Here is a 19,819-nt window from a genome sequence, read left to right on the forward strand (position 1 = left end):
AATGATTAAGTGAATTTGGTATGATGTTATATGGGTTTTGATTAGAGGTGTTTAATGGTTGGGGCTTGGGTCTGTTTTCAGTTTTAATTTGGCATATTAAATGCTTAGTAAGGATTTGATTGAAAATGGATTAGGTTGAAAATGTATTTTGTATTTTTAAGGAGAGTTGGATTGAAGAGGGGTTTTATAAATGGCTCAAAAAAAATTGGGTTTAAAAAGGTTTAAAAAGTATGTTCTAAATTGTGACTCTACTAATATATTGGTTTAAAAAAAGTTTTCTAAGTTGTTACTGTCATTGTGAGATCTCATGCTTTATTCGCAAACACAAAGTATACTTCAAATATATATTTGCTAGAAAGTGTTTAGTGTGAATGCTATATTAACGAATAAAAGATCTGATAATTCGAAAACCAACCAAAAACAAAATTGTTCCTAAATAATCAACAAAATGAAAGCAACAAGCAAATACACATATTTATAGATGTCATGTTATATCAATGAAAGAAGTTCCCCTTTAATAGCGTCCACATTAAGGATCTCGATATGAAAATTAAATAATGTTGACAAAAACAATCTCATTTTATAAGATTAACTATAATTCTAAATAAAAATGGTTCGGTCGGATCGGGTTGGATTTTAAAGCAAGATTCAATTTCAATTTATTTTTATTTTACAAGGCACAATCAAACTCGCTACCCCAACCTGGTGAACACCTCTAGTTTTGATTCAAATGGTGAATGTTGGCAAGTGACGAGAATTGTGACTGCTTGACTAGGTTGCTACACATGAAACAATCTAGTAGGTTGGGAAAATGATGTGCTATTGAGGTGCTTTAACAAGCCATCAATTATCAAGGGTAATGATTTTTTTTCGGTTTACGGAAATATAAGAGCATTCATTTGAAATTTTTATTTCCTTGCTTATTTTGCCATACTAAGTGACTCTATTTCAAGAAATTCGTCTTCAATTGTTATAGGTGTGATTTTATAGTCAAAGATCAAATTGATCTTAGAATTTTCCCACCTATCAAATTACTACCTATGTTTCATTCATTTAGCATCATTTGATATTTTGATTGTTCCACTCATTTTGCATCATTTCTATTTATAGATAATGACTCACCACTTTTTTTTAATTTCATTTATTCATTTTAACTCTCTTTTAATTTCAACCATACAATTCATTTTTTGAAATTTATATAAGTGAGTGTACTCCTATCGTTTGTTGTTCTATCCCTTAGTTATGATTTCTATCTTTATCTTTTTTTTCGTTAAATTTTAGCTCCACATATACTTGTCTATACTTGTACCTACTTAAAAGTCCTCACTTATATTTCTCACACATCACATGTCTATTATCATCAAATATTTGAGCTATAAAATTTACCCTCATTACCTTATTTCATTATTTATATCGGGGCTTGTGTTGAATATCCCATTTATCTATGTCAAGGCTTGTTGAATATCCTTGTGTGGAAATATATTATTTGATTTGGGGATATTATTCAGTAAATATTTGATTACTTAAATTAGCTTAATATATTTAGGGAATTTCTGATTGTCCAAGTCTTGTATTTCCCTAATTAGTTCATAAGAGTTTGTATATATTAGCATTGTAATTATAATGAAAATCAATACAAACTAGTATTCATTAAAACCCCAAAATCTCAGCTTCCCTTAATCTTCATGGTATCAGAGCTATAGGTGTTTTTCGGGACCGACAACATCTTTGGTTATCATCATTTACCTTAAACTCACCTCAAACTATGGCAGAAACTGACCCAAGACAACTCATAATCATGGAACAGATGGAACATATGTTTAAACTGTTTCAGCAACTGAACAAACCAAACACAACCCTAGAAACCATACCATCAGAATTAAAATTGGCCGAAAAATTAAATTACCAGAACTACATAACCTGGTGCAAAATGATGCTAATAGCCTTAGAATGCAGTGGACGTCTCAGCCACATCATAAACGAACCTCCTAACATCACAGACCCTAATTATCAGACATGGAAGCAGAAGGATTCAATAGTTCTATCATGGATTATTTCAAACATGACACAGACCTCATAAACTAGTTCTTAGATTATACTATTGCAAGGGATCTATGGAAAGGGATCAAAACCCTATTGAACAGTGAAAGGGATGAACTCCAAATCTTTGATCTGAGTTCTCAAGCCAGCAGCATAAAGCAAGATAGAGACCCATTAGAGGTTTTTTATGGAAAATTGACTACGATTTGGAAGGAGATAGATCGAAGACAACCAAATCCCATGATACATGCTGAAGATATCACAATCTTCAATACCTTTATTCAAAAACAACGATTGTTTCAATTTCTGGCCGGAATCAATGATACATTTGACAAAGAAAAGATGGATCTATTAAATCAAGACCCTCTTCCAACGGTTGAAATTGCATATGCCACAATCAGACGTGAAATCTCAAGGCGAGGAATTATGATCCACGCTTCATCATCGGGAAAACATCCCTCAGAAATTGGGAGTGGGTTGGCCGTTAAACAATACCGGTCAGAAACATCATACCGTCGTGACAAGGAAGACAAAACTCACCTTAAGTGTAGCTACTATGGAGGAAGCCATCACACAAAGGATGGCTGTTTCAAGTTAAAAGGCTACCCGGAGTGGTGGGAGGAGCACCGACAACGTAAAGCCATCACCAAGGCCTAGTTGAACAAGACCGGCGGCAAGGCTCACTTGGTCACCGGCTTACCACCCATTCCCAGCACACCAACCCACTGTACAGAAGCAAGAGAAGACAACAATGGTGTCGAAGGTGAAACAGCACAAAGAAAAGGAAACGACCCAGAAGAGAGAGGAGAAGGGAAAGATCTAGAAAGGACCCAGAAAGACCCAAAGTCCACAACAAAACACTCCCAAACCTGCTTATATATACCACAACCCAAAAACACTAATATCTCAAACACTCCCCGGCCCATTTATAAACCCACAAAGCCCAACAACCCATGTAACCCACATAAATTAGGCCTCTTATGTAAACCAAGTGCTTCCTCCCAATGGATATTTGATTGGGCCACTGATACCATGACTTTTGACCCCTGCGACCTTCTACTCACTAACCCGAAAACCCGAACCTATATCCAAACAGCCAATGGGGAGTGTGTGAGTGTTGATCAATCTGGGCTCATTACCATTTCTCCGTCTCTCAAAATTAAAAATTGCCTTTTAATTCCTAGTCTATCTCATAAATTATTATCAATTTGCCAGTTGACTCGGGAATTAAATTGTACTGTGCTTATGTCTTATTCTGGTTGTGTTGTGCAGGATGCCCAGACAGGGAGGATTATTGGTCGTGGTACTGAACGAGACGGCTTGTACTATGTGGACGAGGCGATTCAAACGGGTCACACTTTGCTTGCTCATGGGTTCCCTAATCATCAGTTATGGACCTGGCATCGACGTTTAGGTCATCCATCTTTGGGGTATCTGAAACGTCTTTTTCCGTCATTAGCTAAAAGTACTGTAGTCTTGGACTGTGAAGCATGTGTTCTTGCAAAAAAGTCACAAACATTCTTATTCTCCTAGTTTTAATCATAGTCGTGAACCGTTTGTTTTGATACATTCTGATGTTTAGGGACCTGCTCTTGAGTTTAGAAAACACAGCTACTCGTATTTTGTTTCATTTATTGATGATTGTACTAGAATGTGTTGGATATATTTCTTGAAACACAAATCTGAGGTATTTGATGTCTTTGTCAAGTTCTATAATATGATTGTCACACAATTTAATGCTAAGCCTAAAATACTTCGATCTGATAATGGGGGGAATACATGAACTAACACATGAAAAATTTCTTTACCACCCATGGTCTCCTTCACCAAACTTCTTGTCCCCACACACCCCAACAAAATGGCATAGCTGAAAGGAAAAATCGTACTCTTCTTGAAATAAGTCGAGCCCTTATGTTTGAAGCCCATGTCCCACCTTATTTTTGGCCTGAAGCCATTGCCTCTGCTACCTATCTCACCAATCGACTACCCTCCAAAATTCTTAACTTCTGAATCCCCCTGGAAGTCCTTCGTACTCACACTACTATCCCATCTTTCCACTCTTTACCCCCTCGGGTTTTTGGGTGTGTTGTGTATGTCCATCTATCCAAACTTGCTCGAACCAAACTTGAACCCCGGGCTGTTAAGTGTATCTTTGTGGGCTATGGTACTAATCAGAAGGGATACCGCTGCTTTGATCCAACTCAGAATAAGATGTATACCACAATGGATTGTGACTTCTTTGAACATTCCTATTTTTACTCCCAGCTTCGTCCTCAGGGGAGACTACATGTGATGACTTGAGCTGGCTTACATATTATGTAACTGATGATTTGAACCCCAAAGAGCAAGTAGGTAATCCCACAGACATTGCTACGGAAAACATAGTTTTACTTTCTCCTCAGACCCTTTCTACCTTGTCTGAAGCATCTCATGATCAAGAGGTTGTCTGTGAGCCTCAAGAGGTATTAACTGAACATGAAACTAATGATGACAGATCTGGTATTGTTGATTCACCCTGCAGATATCAATTACCTCCAAGAAGCAAAAGGGGTATTCCTTCAAGAAGGTATGATCTAGAGTTCGAATCACAGAGATCTCGGTATCCTATCAACCGAGAGGTAAGTAACTTGGCACAAATAGTTGTGGCATTCCAGACCAGACTATACTCAAGCTCCCTGCCTAAGAATACTGAAGAAGCTCTCCAAAATCCGAGGTAGAAAGAGGCAATGGTAGATGAGATCTCAGCTTTAAAGAAAAATAGCACATGGAAAAAGTGTATGCTACCTAAAGGAAAGAAACCACTAGGATGCAAATGGGTTTTTACAATAAAGTATCATGCAGATGGAACCATTGAGAGATACAAAGCTCGTCTTGTGGCAAAGGGATATACACAAACTTACAGGATTGATTACTCTGAAACCTTCTCTCCGGTTGCCAAAATAGATACCATCAGGGTCATATTCTCCATAGTTGCAAATAAAGATTGGCCTCTCTACCAGTTCGATGTAAAGAACGCTTTCCTGCATGGCGAGATCGAAGAGGAAGTGTATATGCATGCTCCGCCAGGTTTTTTAATGTAAACTTAAAAAGGCGTTGTATGGCTTGAAACAGTCTCTAAGAGCTTGGTTTGGGAAGTTCACCTCAGCAATGAAGAAATTTGGGTATGAACAAAGCCATTCCGACCATACTCTATTCCTAAAGAAGGGCGGTGGTCAGATCACATGTCTTATCATTTATGTAGATAATATGGTAATAACCGGGAACAATGAAAGGGAGATAAAAGAGCTCAAAAGAAAACTATTCATGGAGTTCGAGATGAAGGATTTGGGGAACTTAAAGTACTTCCTTGGTATAGAAGTTTTGCAATCTAAGAAGAGAATCTTCATCAATCAAAAGAAATATGTCTTAGATCTGTTAGCAGAAGTAGGCATGCTTAACTGCAAACCAGCAGAAACACCAATTGTTGCTAATCATAGACTGCAGAAGAGACCTGGAGGAGAACCAACTGACAAGGAGAAGTATCGGAAACTGGTGGGCAAATTGATCTATCTATCTCACACTAGACCAGACATATCATATGCAGTTGGGGTTGTTAGTCGATTCATGCACTTACCACAAACTCCACATATGGAAGCAGTGATAAGAATATTGAGATACTTGAAAGGCACAAGTGATAGAGGAGTCTTCTTCGGTAAAAACCATCATCTTGACCTTGTAGCTTGCACGGATGCTGACTGGGCAGGTGATCAAGACAGCAGGAAATCAACGTCTGGATACTTCACCCTTGTAGGGGGTAACTTGGTTACTTGGAGGAGTAAGAAACAGAAAGTAGTCGCATTATCAAGTGCAGAAGCAGAGTTCAGAGGGGTAGTTAAAGGAATAACAGAGATCCTATGTTTAAGGAAACTCTTATACGAACTTGACTTTCCACCAACAGGAGCTTGCAAGTTATTCTGTGATAATAAAGCAGCTATTGATATCTCAGAAAATCTGGTGCAACATGATCGAACAAAGCATGTGTAGTTCGACAGACACTTCATAAAAGAAAAATTGGAGAAGCAAATCATCAGCATTCCACACGTGAGATCAGAGGATCAGTTAGCTGACATTCTCACAAAAGTCGTTTCCGGTGAGGTCTTCGAAACTACTTTAACCAAGTTAGGTATTGGGAATCCCATAACCTAACTTGAGGGGGAGTGTGGAAATATATTATTTGATTTGGGGATATTATTCAGTAAATATTTGATTACTTTAATTAGCTTAATATATTTAGGGAATTTCTGATTGTCCAAGTCTTGTATTTCCCTAATTAGTTCATAAGAGTTTGTATATATTAGGATTGTAATTATAATGAAAATCAATACAAACTAGTATTCATTAAAACCCTAAAATCTCAGCTTCCCTTAATCTTCACCTTGTTCATTCTTAAAAGTGTGTTGTGTTTAAGAGTACCAGAGGATTCTTACGGTTTATTTGGTAGGTGGTAATAAGGAGCGGTAATGGAAATGAAAATTAGTATAATTTTAGTTGAAAAATCTCCTAGTTATCTTGATGGCCATACTTATCCAACTTTATCATTTTATTTTCTTTATAAAATTCATTCTAATGCATTACCATTAATAGAGGTGGTATTAGGTGTTAATGGAAATTTGTCAACAAAAAAACTTTTTTGTGATCAAAGTTTCATCACCATGGGAATGATATGAAACTTTTGATGAAATTTTACACTATATATTATTTTCTTTACAGTCATTTAGTACCACTAACCAACTCACGTTAGAGTTTCTTATTTTTATTTGTTGTGGTATCATGTCTTAAACCTTTGCTTCATTGTCATATTTAGTCTTTCTATATGTGTGGTAAGGTTTAAGCAGTAGAGAATTTGATTAGTGTTATTTTTTGCACTTTTGAGTCCTTTTTAAGGTCTTATTCGTAAAATTGTAATATAATTTAGATTTGGGTCTATATTTACTTTTATTATTCACTTTACATTTTTTGGATTTGTGTAAATTTATGCCAAATTTTAGTTTAATATTTACTTTTTTCATCGTACTGAAATGAGTAAGAAGATTTATGCGAAGACAAAACTATAATAGAATAAAGAGTATAATAAACACAGTGTATATTCAAAACATGGAAAGAGCTTCTCAATCAAGTAGGTAAAAATATCCATGACTAAACTGTTGGCCCTTAGGGTTTACTCCACAATATCTTGGGCAACTCAACTAGATGCATGGTGACTTCTAGCTGTAGAAACAACTCCAAATCTTTCCAAGTGCAATGCATACATCATGACTTTTATTTAATTCTGGTTCATATAAATATGGATTGAAATTGCACAGAAGCAAATGTCAATTTAAGTAAAATGCTCCTATCAGATTTTGATCTTGGTCACATATGTGGAAGATAATATACTAATCAACTCATCTAGAGTATATTTACATGTAATATTTGACTTTTTAAGTGATGTCAATTAATCTCAGTGACATCTCGCTGAATCCACCATTCGCCTTGCATTTGACGACTATTGGGCAATGGTTGAATAACCTGGTCAAGAAACTTGTCCAGAACTTACTTCAAGTAAATTTCTCTTGTTCGAATATGAAATATAACCCAAAGGAAAACACTTCAACTTTTCGTTAGTCGACTTTTCGTTAGAGTAGGTAAGCATCCATCTACATAAGCTACAAAATTATCCCAATTGTGTGGGGAAACACTCTTTTAAAAAGACTATTTTTAATTGGATTGACCTAATTTTAAAAAAGAAAAAATAAAAAATACAAATGAAGCACCTCTTATTTCGACCTTTTTGATTTTCATGGATATCTTCCTTCTTCTTCATCCATAGCTCTTTTCCTTCTTGTCCATCAAGTTATTTATGTCTACTCTCCCTCTTCTCCAATTTAATTTTCACCATTAAATCAATTTCTCCATCAAGTCATTCTTGTCTATCCTCCAATTTAATTTTCACTATTAAAATTATATAGAAATTCTGAATAATGATTCAATTAAGATTGAGATTAGGTTGACTAAAGTTAAGATGGATAATATGCTTAAGTTTCGAAGATTTCACAATAAGGTGAAGTTGTATAGCATGTATTTCAACTTTTACTAATATGAAGCGGGTGTATGTCTAATGTAAAGTAGAAGTTTTTATATGTGAGTATATGTGTTTATAATGTATAAAGTAGGAATTTTTTGTATGTGTAGTAGATGTTTGTGATATATGAAGTGGGGATTTTTAGTATGTAATGTAGATGTTTTTGATATTTGAAGTAGTTGTTTGCAATAGGTGTTATTTATTTATATAGTAGAAGTATTTAGTTTCTTTATTTTGCAAGATAATAAGTAAACATTTTATCTGCTTATAGTAGGTGTTTAATAGTATCAAATTAAAGTAGAAGTTTTAAATCTAAAAGTAGATGTTTTAATTCTTTCAAAAAAAGTAGATGTTTTGAGATAATAAAGTAGAAAACTACCATCGGTGTTATTGCTTTTCACGTAAGTATCATCAAAGATGATCAAAATTGATTTCATGATATTGGTGTTAAATATACTATCATTGTTTACCTTCTTAGTTTGGTAAATTATAGAATTCCTATTAACTAAATGTTAAATTGCGGTGATACTTAGTATTACTTTGAGGTGGCTTTAAAATTTTTCATAAAATACCCACTTTGCATACATTAAACAACTACTTCATATACATTAATCACCTAGTTGTTATAAGATAACATCATACTTTGCATATCTTAAAACACTTAATTTGCATAATATAAGCACCTACTTTTTTAAGTGATAATCATTTCAAATGTTCACTTGAACTATTTAAAATGCATACTTTCATATAAAAAATACCTACTTTAGTATGCAGATTCACCTACGATCTGGTATGCAAATACATATACTTCAATATACAAAAACACCTATTATAATTATTAAATATGTCTACTTCAATATGCAAAAATACTTACGATAACTAGTTTAAAATGCAAATACCTTAACTATTCAAAATGCATAGCTTAATAAGAAATGTAGAACACCTGCTTTAAAATGAAAAAAATGCATACTATAACTATTTCAAATTTGCACTAAAAATTGTTTAAATGTCTACTTCAGTATGCACAATACCTAATAAAACTACTTCAAATGTCTACTATAACTAGTTGTCTATTTCAAATGTCAAATACAAAGTGTTTAAAAGTCTACCTACTTTTGTATGTAAAACATTTACTTTAGTATGCGAAAACATCTACTTCTATATACAAAAACATCTATTTTTATATGCAAAAACACCTACTTAACCATTTCAAATGCCTAATTCAACTAATTAATATGCTTACTTGAATGTTGCTTTTTGCTTGAATGTTGTTTTTGGATTGATTTTAAGATGCAAAATTATCGAGTTTGAGTATAAAATCATCAATATCTTCCATATCTACTGTGATTGATGATTTGATTTAAGACGAATGACGAAAAAAATGGTTTGAATAGTTTTAGGGATCAATTTTTGCGTGATTAAGAAAGAAAGTTATTTAAAATGCGTGCACGTATCATGAAGAAAGTTTGTTATACATTTTTTTCTTTTTGTTTAAATGAATTGAGTTGGAGTTTGAGAGCTGTCTTAAAGAGGCGATTACTCAAAAGACCTACTATAAAATTATAAATTTAGATATCCTCGGATTGATATAAGTGCATATTGGTAAAAAAAAAGTCCTTCAGATGAACTAAGAAGTTGGTTAGCACTATAAATTGGTAAATAATAATAATATACGCCAACATATATCAAAGTAGATTGGTAAATAATCGTCTGCAAATAAGATCATCATCACCAATTTAATATCCTGCTCGATAACAAGATCTGGATGAGGGAATATAAAAGACATTTCATACCTTTACTCTCTTTAAAGAGTGGACTAAACAAATATAGTCAATTTATCCCCAAAAAGTAAGAGCTCTGCGTAAAGAAGAATAAGAGTTACATTGTTTTCTCAAAGCCGGTTCATTTACAGGAGTACCATGAGCAACGGGCTTCATTATTTTAAGGGTCCTAAATTATTTGATAATTTAATAATTATTTATATATTGAAAAAGAATTATAATACTTTTCATAGATAAAAAAGTGATAATATGATAAATGACAATAATTTTCCATAATTAATGTTCATTCCAGACTTTGATTATGACTAGTTCTTTGTTTTTGGCTTATTAGTTGGTGGGTATAATTTGGTGTATTTTTACATCGATAGTCATTGTGTTTAAGCAACTAAGTAATTATATTTTAATTTTTTTTGTATTTTATAGGCTAAGATGTTATTTGAGCATATTAGTGTTTTGTCTAATTGATAAAATTATTAGTTTATTAATTGTCACTTAAAAAGGTATAACGTTAGTATTTTAAGAACTTATTGTTTTGCTTTCGCTCATAGCCCCAAATATGTCCAAGACTGCCTTGTGTTTTCTTAAGAGTAAAACTACTTGTAGAAAAACAACATAAACAAAACTAGGACTTAAACAATATAGTAAATACAACGAGAAAATAAATAGTAAAAAAGAGCAGATAAAAAGCAACTAGACACTAGGGTAAGAAAGACAACTAAAGAAATTATTATAGTGTGAAATATGAATTTAGCATCTCCAACTATTCCTATCCCTAGCCAAGTCCGCGAAAAGGTGCAACTCACTCAAGTAGTTCTTAATTTGCTCAACCCAAGAAAAAATTGACCAATGTATATACTTAATTTGAAATATTTTCAGATTCGAATCACGAAAATTTGGTAGATAATAGGAGTATATACTGATCTGTATCAAAGCAAATTGGTAAATAATCCTCTGTAGAAAAGATAGAGTGACCAACCCAGTTACATAATTTAAAATCTTTTCAGATCTGAATCACAAAAAATTGGAAAATGATCATCATTGATAACAATTAAGATAACTATTACGTTATAAAAAATCTCTAAAGATACGTATCAATAAGGTTTGGTCTCAGACAAAAAATTCGAATCAACAATTACCAACTTGAAAAGATTTATCCAACTAAATACCAGCGTAGATTGATATTCTAATAGACCAATAAAAGAAGTTACTATTACTCCTTTTCTATTGACTTTGTAACATTTTATTTTATTTTTCAATGTAAAAGCTATTAATAAGATGAAGTATATAGCAAAAATTAGTGGGACAAAGAAAGTACTCAATCTGAAGATATTAATTTGACAATAAAATTATCTTTTAAAATTCAAACTATGAACCATTATATTTATAAAGACATGATAATCATACTTTATAATATAATACTCCATAATAAAATAAAATAGTTAAACATTTTTATGTAAGAGTAGGAGAGAATCTCGTGTGATACGTATAACTATAATCACTAAACTAATCCAAGATTCTCGACAACTAACAATGTTATGTTATTGGTCATTGTTTGTGCATCTTATTTTTTATAATATTTTAATTCCAAGATAAATAAAATATAAACAAATAGGGAAATAAGAGAAAACTAGAGAAATTTCAAAATCACTAGCCTATAAATACACCTTGGTGCTTAAGCCAAAAGTCCGATCAGTCTTGTTATGGTCTGACTCTGATCAGATGGCGGACAATCCCCTTTCTCACCATGCCCATGTCCCTTTACCTTCAAACCCAGGTACCATTTTCTTCCAATTAAGTTTCTTCTTAATTGATTCCAAAAAGAATTTCTTCATCCTCTTTCAAATTTCTCGATTATACTTTGGTTACCAGTAATACTAATGAAGTTTTTCTATAATCATGAAAATTTTAATGGGCATGTCAATAAACTCCACTCTTTGATGGAAATTTATAGGTTTTTTGAATGGGGATTTTGTTATTTTGTCAATTTGTTCCTCTCATTGTTGTATTTCTAGCCTTTTCGAAATGTTTTGTCTGTTTTCTCCCCTTGTTTTGAGTTTTTAATATTTGACTGAATGACTGAATGTTATTGCAAGGTTTATGGTGTGAAGGAAAATTAAACTTGGATGCAAAGATGTTAACCTCTTCTTGGTGTTTCTTGGAATTTTTGTTTTTCTATGCAAGCCTGGAATATCATTTCTGTTTGTTTTTGTTTGGGAATGGATGTTTTTCCCATAACCAATCATGAATTGAACATGGTGTTTTGCAGGATTATCCCCTAATTGAAGTTTTCCTCATTTGGATTCTTAAATTGTTGATTCAATCTGTAGAACTGGATACTGAGTGATTTTAATGTTGTTTTTGTTGTATGTGGTCATTATGGAGTGTATGAGTTCTTGGCTATGTTGAACTAATTGAATTTTTTATGTTGAACTATTAACTGCTGATCGTTTTGCGACCAATTGTTATGTTTGTTCTAGTTTAGGAGTAAGGAATGTGTATAAGATTTCTTGTGCTCTCTTTTGAAGTTTGGGATATTCTAAATTGATAAAACTTGTAATTATAAAACTTAAATGTGGATAAATGGATTCATAACACAAGTGTTTTTGGTTGAAATTGATGATGTAATGTGTTTTTTGTGTCCATGTAGTCCATGATTTGAAGGGGATTAGACATGAAACCCAATTCGAGAAATCATTGCCTGAATCAAGGGAAAAAAGTACAATTTCTTGCATTTATTTAGTTTTTCCTTACACCATTTTTATGTAGTCCATGTTGTCATAGAAATACAAATCAAAATTACTGGTCTTACACTTTGTAAGTTGACATGAATTTTTTTTTGTTTAGGTGGTTTAGATGATGCTCCGCTGGTTCCGGTTCATATTGTTACTGAAGCCTCTCAACTTCCAGTGGATTTCCTGGAACCTTCCCCAGAAACAAAGCTGGTAATTGGTTTTGATTGTGAGGGCGTTGATCTCTGTCGTAATGGAACTCTTTGTATCATGCAGGTTGGCTATTTTCTTCTAACCTTGAATGCTCTTGATATGCTTTGCTTCTTTGGTGATATATGAGCCATTATACTGGCAATATTTCCTTTCTAAGACGATTGCAATTCTAAGGGGGAATGTTATTTTTTGTTGATTATATAATTTCTTGGGCCCTTTAGTTGTATTCTCGATAAAGCCAAAGATTTATATTTCTTTATTTCTGATTATAATGGACTATAGTATGACTTGTCACATCATGTGCACTTTTTATTTATATTAACGTTGTATACATCCGACCCTCAAATTTTACCTAGGTGGGAACTCCTTAATAATATTAAGGTAATAACACAAAAATAAGTTTCAAATTTGATATTTACTACATCACTCCCGTTACTGCCTCAATGTGTCCGTTATGCAATTTCGACCGTTCCTGCGTTTTGTTCTATGCGAGGCACATCCATACATGTAGTTGACATCTAGGTTCATCTTTTCGTGGGGCTTGTAGATTTGAGTTACTATGAAGTAGTTGAAGAGTGATGCGTATCTTTTGAAAGTCATATGTCTGAGATTGTTTTCAAGCAGATGGACACCTTACTTATCTCTGTATTTGCAGCTGGCTTTTCCCGATGCCATATATTTGGTGGATGCAATAGAAGGTGGAGACGTGCTTATACAAGCGTGTAAGCCTGGTCTTGAATCTGGATATATCACTAAAGTTATACATGATTGCAAGCGTGACAGTGAGGTCTCTAATTGGTCTATTTACTGTTTATAATAATTTTTGCTTTGCTTTGTACTAAATATATCTGTTGACGTGCCATTTTTTAGGCATTGTACTACCAGTTTGGAATCAAGTTGCACAATGTGATGGACACTCAGGTCAATTACTCTATTTCTACTTATTATAGTGCTTAATTCAATTCCCTTTGTTTTGCTAATGTCCTTAGGTCATATTTGATATTGTAGCCTAATGTGTAAGTGATATAAAGTTTAAAACCAATTAATTTTCTCCATTTTCTACTTGGTGGTATCCAATGACTTTTTCCTTAGTCCAATATGATTAGTGCTGGATGATTACGATTTTTAGGTTTTTTGGATCATGATGTTTGTAAATTTACCGGAAAGTAAAGAATTTTGTTTATTCAATTGAGGATTTTCCAGAACCCAGAAATATAGGATTTTGTAGAATTAGGAGTTCAGGATCAATTTTATGACCTATAGAGTCTTTAGACCTAACTGATGAATCGTTATGCTGAGTTTTTTTTACGAGCTGTTTTGAAATTCATCTGTTTTTTCTTTGTAAAATGAAAGTTGTTTCATTAATCCAGAACAAACACATACAAAGTATGGATAGGATTAAGAGAACCCATAACTCATAACTTGCATCAGCATGGGAGTGGGGCATACCTTCTAGGAAGGGTTTCCCCACCCACACTCTTCATGAACTTCTTCCATTTTTACTCTCTTCAATTGTAGATAGTTACTGCACACCTAGATGCAATTAGCTCTGAGCCAATCATGGTTGTACTCAACCGCTTTTCTCTATGCTACATGTATGTAATAAACTAGTGCTAAAGAGGGATCTATTTGTTTGAACTTGAGGGATGCAATCATTCTTCTCTTGATCTATTCCGAGAACTATGAATACGCATGTTGTTTTAATTCATTTCTTTTTGTTTAGGAACTTTTATGGCTTTGATATTACTCACTTATTGCTCTGTATATGGATTTAGCATTTTTTAAACCGTGATGGATTGACAAATATTTATATGATTCACAGATTGCATATTCCTTGATTGAAGAGCAGGAAGGACGACATAGATCGCTTGATGACTACATCTCATTTGTGGCTCTCTTGGCAGATCCACGCTATTGTGGTATTTTACTTGTCATGGTATTCAAATCTGTTGTGGCCTTCTGTTACTAAAGATTGCGTCTTGCATTCTAGAAGAGCTCATTGTGGGTGTTCGTAGAGGGTTTATTGCATGTGAACTGTAGGAAACTGACCTTTAGCACTGAAAATGTGTGATTTACTTCTTACTTACTAGACATTTAAATCTTGGATGCTTCATCTGTCTTGATCAAGCATCGTCTTTTTTCCACCATGAAAACAGCTGTGCACATATGACATATGATGCGTACTTTCACGATGGCTAACGCGTTGCTTTTTTCAACTATTAACCTATCACCAATTTAGTTTGCTGTGGCGGTCTCTGGAAAGATCAGGGGTTTTACGCAGTTGAAGTAGGTTGTTCAATATTTTATAAAGAACGGTGCTTGTCACATTGGCAAACCGCTTTACACAATTGTAGTATCTAACATTACAAGGGCCATGTAGATCATCATTTAGAAATTCATTATCCTGTGTAATGTCTGTTGTCGTGTGTTGTGCCTTTGTGCATGTGTACGTGTATATATATGAGGTGTGTGATGCAACGAGCTCCAGTTTCTGAGCTGTTCTATACACTTGTTTTAACATATTGGTTCCTTACAGGAATATCTTATCTTGAGAAGGAGGAGGTTCGCGAACTCATGAGGAAGGTGAGTTCCAAATAGTTTATAGTTTTGGTTTAAAGTTGTTACCAAAGTGCAGCTCTTTCTTATCAAAATATTTCACATGTTTTATGGTAGAGACTAATTAAAGAATAATTTGCGAATTGCAACCTTAAAGTTTAGCACTTTTGTAAATTACAACCTCAATGTTTATCTTTTGCGAATTATAGCCACCAAAGTATCAAAGTCTACAGCGTTCAGGCCAAATCACAATATTCCGACCATTTTTGTGGTCAGAATTTTAAGTTAAGTGGTCGGAATTATGTGATTTGGCCTGAACGCTATAGACTTTGATATTTTGGTGGTTGTAATTCGCAAAAAATAAATATTAAGGTTGTAATTCGGAAAAATTCAAAACTGTAAAGCTGTAATTCGTTAACTTATTCTAAATATTTCTTTATTTTTGTGCCTTCCTCCCCCCTTGCGATTAGTGGATAGTGATTTTTGTATGTTTATTTGTCTATGTTAGAAAATTTACTTGTCTGTGTTTCTGTAAGCGTGATGTTTAGTTTGGCTTTTCTCTAGTACTGTAAATCTCTAATAGTAGTGAGATGTAAACACAAATTTGCAAGTCACTGATGAGCCCAAATGCAAGTTATTGGGCTTCTTAGAGCAGCGTAAGTATATTGCAAGGTAGTTGTATGTCTTGAATTTTATTTTGAGATTGTAAAGAGAAATTGCTAGACTATAATGTGATTTCTAAGGTTGGACCCGTTTATCTTTTTGATGGAATACGGACAATAACCTTTATTTCAGTATATGACATTGTAACTTGGTTTGCTATATGCATGTTTTTGCTGTATTAACTTTTTTGATTTTGGATTTTTATTTTTAGGATAGACAGATCTGGCTGTACAGACCTCTATCTGAACTCATGATCCGTGCAGCTGCTGATGATGTCCGTTTTCTGCTTTACATCTATCACAAAATGATAGAGAAGCTGAATGTCCAATCCATGTGGAACCTTGCCGTTCGTGGTGAACTTTATTGTCGCTGTTTCTGCTTAAGTGACAATAACTTTGCTGATTGGCCTGCTTTGCCTCCTATTCCAGGTTTGTTACAAATACAAAATTTGTTATATATGATTAAGGTCGATAACATGTAGCAATCTTTCCGGTGAATGTTAATTTTGTATCTATTTTATGATGTGTCTAAGCCATATTGGTCACATCATCGTATCACAACCTCATTGTAAAGTTTTTAAGGTTGTCGCAAATTCACAACCACAATATAGGCCACGACAACCATGAAACCATCCACATCGACTGTGAGTGGCTTCGAAACAGTTAACTTAACCGCGACTGAATTTGAGATTTCGAACTATATAGTTTAAACTCTTAACTTCATAAAATTTTAAAGTATAACCATATCCAGTTCCGAAGTTATACGCTTTAAGCTGGCAATAATGTTGGAAAAGGTTCATGCACAAAAGTGGTAGTGGTCCTCGAGCCTATGTGCCTTGTGCCTCTTTGAAGTGAGGCACAAATACCTCGGTGCATTTATGTCCATGAGTGTGTCTTGGGCTTGAACGCCTATCCTTGAGTGTAAAATATAGTTAACATCTCCGTCGTTTCTGTTGTCCATTTTTTCTTCTTGACCTTCATTGTTTTCTGATATCATGTGTACTAATCTGTGTCTGTCCTGTTGGTATGGCCCTGTGGTCTATTGCTACTTAACTGACCACAAGAGACTGCAGAAGTGAATACAAAGCTTGTGAATAAATTTTTTCTTGTTTTTGCATTTGGTTCTAAAATCCGGCTTCCATTGAGTCCTCGAAACCTGGCTAATGTGGATTGTTTCAATGTTCAGATGATCTGCCACCGGAGACAGAAGCTGTGGAAGAAGAAATCCTTTCTGTTCTTGAAATTCCACCAGGGAAAATGGGGCTTGTGATTGGCAAACGCGGAGCTACGATTCTGTCAATCAAGGAATCATGCCAGTAAGTTTCACTTTTTTTCATGTTTCCTAACATTTAGAATTGCTAATTAGATTCGAAAGATACTTGCCGTACTTCATATGTTGCCAGAATATCATCTTATACAGTTGTAAATGTAATTGACCTGCAGTGCTGAAATTCTCATGGGAGGCTCAAAAGGTCCCCCTGATAAGGTGAGTCCGTTGATCTATGAAGTACCTTATTGCTAATTCAGTAGTATTTCATTGATGATTTATCTTCACGTTCCCCTTTGTTATTATTCGATTTTTGATTTATTAGACGATAAGATGGCCTTAGTATGTCCATCTTTCCCTTGAATCTTTATCAAAGACGTAAATATTGCTAATTTTGTGAGATGTAAAGGAAAGGGAGGGAGATATTTCCCTGTCTTTTTGGGGCGGGAGATATTCACCCTAGGTGGGCAACGGCAAAATATTTCCCCCTAAACTGGGGTAATATTTTCTTTCCTCTTTATCCCTTATTTCCTTACATTAAAGACATTATCTAACATCAAACCTTAATCACTGTCACACGATTCACTAATCTCCTAGCGAATCGCAAATCAGAAAAAACGAATTATGGTTGGTTTTGGACTATTTTAGGTCATTTTGAGCGTATCGCGGATTCAAAAAGCGAATTGATTGACGAATCATGTTACACTGATCTTAATTTCTTGTTTCTACCTTTAGTTTGACTTTTTTTCCTCTTAAAACATGTACTCCCATTTCAAGCATGCCTCGAAGAGACATGAGTAACCAACTAACCATTTACTTTCTTCTATAGGCTTTTTATGATTTATTGTGTAAGGTTGTATACATACAATCTATGTTACTCAGACTCTTCATTTTGCTTCACGTACCCGTGTCCAATCTGTCCGATCTTTGATGCTCGGACATTGGTACGGCACTTCGACCCTTCATTTTAAGCGTAAAATTGAATATTTAGACGTGTTGGAAACTTGGACGCATACCAGTATCTCATTTCAGTACCCAAGTCTAATTAACATACCTTACAATTACATACATTTTAATTCAAGGTATCGTTTTGTTGTCATGGTTATGGAATTTCACTATCTCTCAACATTTTCCTTATAAGCTCTCGCTGTTGAGTCCTTTCTCAAATGGGCTGCAACTTATGTTAGACCGTCACATAACAATATGCTCCGTTCTATATCAAAGTTCAATTTAATCATGAAATTACTGCATTTATCTTCAAGAGTTTATAACTTATGCAGTGGCATTTCTTGTAGGTTTTCGTTATTGGCCCAGTGAAGCAAGTGAGGAAAGCGGAGGCACTGCTAAGGGGAAGAATAATGGATATATACTGAAACAATTGTCTCAAATAATTTGGTTTGTGATAATACATTGCAACAATAATAATTGAAACTTTTTAAGACAATTTTGCGCTCGGTTTTTTAAAGTGGGATAGTTTATTTGAGATCGTCTTTTAGGCCCTTCTTGGATATTTCCCCAATTTCTACCGGAAAACTCTTAAAGTTGCTTGCTTTTCTTGCCATGTTCTATGTTTGTTAACTGTTTGTTCTGTACTTTTCTTGCCATGTTCATTTACCGTCTTTGCTTGCTGTGACCGAGCATGCATCCACCATTTGTTTGTCTGGGTTCTACTCTAGTGCATTTTTGGAAGTAAGTTTTAGTTTTCTATTGGGGTTTTTTGGAGGGGGACCTCTAGCTTAGATGAGATGTTTACAAGCTGAGTTGCTGATATTGCTTTGTACGGATAAAGGTATAAACCTGATTAGTGGGATACTGCATTTGTTTGTCTGCCTTCCCCTTCCGTCGACGTCTTAGCATCCCCTCCTCCACCCCTGCGCATTGCCCACCCTAACTCTTTTGCCATACCTTATCTCCACCGGTGTCTGAACCAACCATTCCCATTTAGGGTTGCGTGTGGTGTTTCTAGGGTGAAGTAGTGAGTTATAGGATTGCAAGTGGTGTTTTTCTGGTGAATTTAGGGGTGGGGGTGAAATCCAAGTTGGTGGTGGTGGTTCTGGGGTAAGTTCAAGGGTAGTGGCTAGAGTTGTGTGCAGGGGTTCTTGGCTAAATTCAAAGGTGGTGGTGAGCAGTGTTGCGTGTGGTGGTTCTGGGCTTAATTTGAAGATGGAGGACCATTGGTGGTGGAAGGGGGTGAGGGAAGGGGAAGGAGGCCGCTGAAGGTGGTGTAAGGGTTTGAATTGAGGGAATGGATTTTTTTATTTTTTTATTTTTTTTTAACTAAGTTAACCTGTGAAGTTCAAGGGTATGCTGTGGGCGAATAAATTTGAATGGTTATATTCTTCATCATCATACTTAGTGTATCCCACTCATTGGAACTATGATCAGGGTTTGAGGAGGAATGAAAGACGACAATTCATGCCCATAAAGGAGGACGTGACCAAAGAGTCTCTCGACGAAAGGTTGCGTTCTTA

General features: G+C 34.6%; 1 protein-coding gene across 2 annotated transcripts; it reads left to right on the forward strand.

Moving 5' to 3' along the window:
- Positions 1–11,558: 11,558 nt before the first annotated feature.
- Positions 11,559–18,856, forward strand: LOC130803969 (uncharacterized). Of its 2 annotated transcripts, XM_057668219.1 has the most exons (11): positions 11,559–11,695; positions 12,569–12,637; positions 12,766–12,926; positions 13,519–13,650; positions 13,734–13,784; positions 14,686–14,782; positions 15,400–15,446; positions 16,294–16,510; positions 17,268–17,397; positions 17,525–17,567; positions 18,644–18,856. In XM_057668219.1, exons 1-11 carry the CDS (start codon positions 11,641–11,643, stop codon positions 18,719–18,721), a joined length of 1,080 nt encoding a protein of 359 aa, XP_057524202.1. In that variant the 5' UTR covers positions 11,559–11,640; the 3' UTR covers positions 18,722–18,856. The 2 variants fall into 2 exon arrangements, with proteins under 2 accessions (XP_057524202.1, XP_057524203.1); XM_057668220.1 differs by lacking the exon at positions 12,569–12,637.
- The last annotated feature ends 963 nt before the right edge of the window (positions 18,857–19,819 follow it).

Source organism: Amaranthus tricolor, chromosome 17 (genome assembly GCF_026212465.1).
Source record: "Amaranthus tricolor cultivar Red isolate AtriRed21 chromosome 17, ASM2621246v1, whole genome shotgun sequence".
Classification (NCBI taxonomy): domain Eukaryota; kingdom Viridiplantae; phylum Streptophyta; class Magnoliopsida; order Caryophyllales; family Amaranthaceae; genus Amaranthus; species Amaranthus tricolor.

Coding starts and splice junctions, on each gene's coding strand:
- LOC130803969 (XM_057668219.1), top strand. CDS start 11,641: ATGGCGGACAATCCCCTTTCTCACCATGCCCATGTCCCTTTACCTTCA. Junction 14,783..15,399: donor GGCAGATCCACGCTATTGTG/GTATTTTACTTG, acceptor GGTTCCTTACAG/GAATATCTTATCTTGAGAAG. Junction 16,511..17,267: donor TGCTTTGCCTCCTATTCCAG/GTTTGTTACAAA, acceptor TTCAATGTTCAG/ATGATCTGCCACCGGAGACA.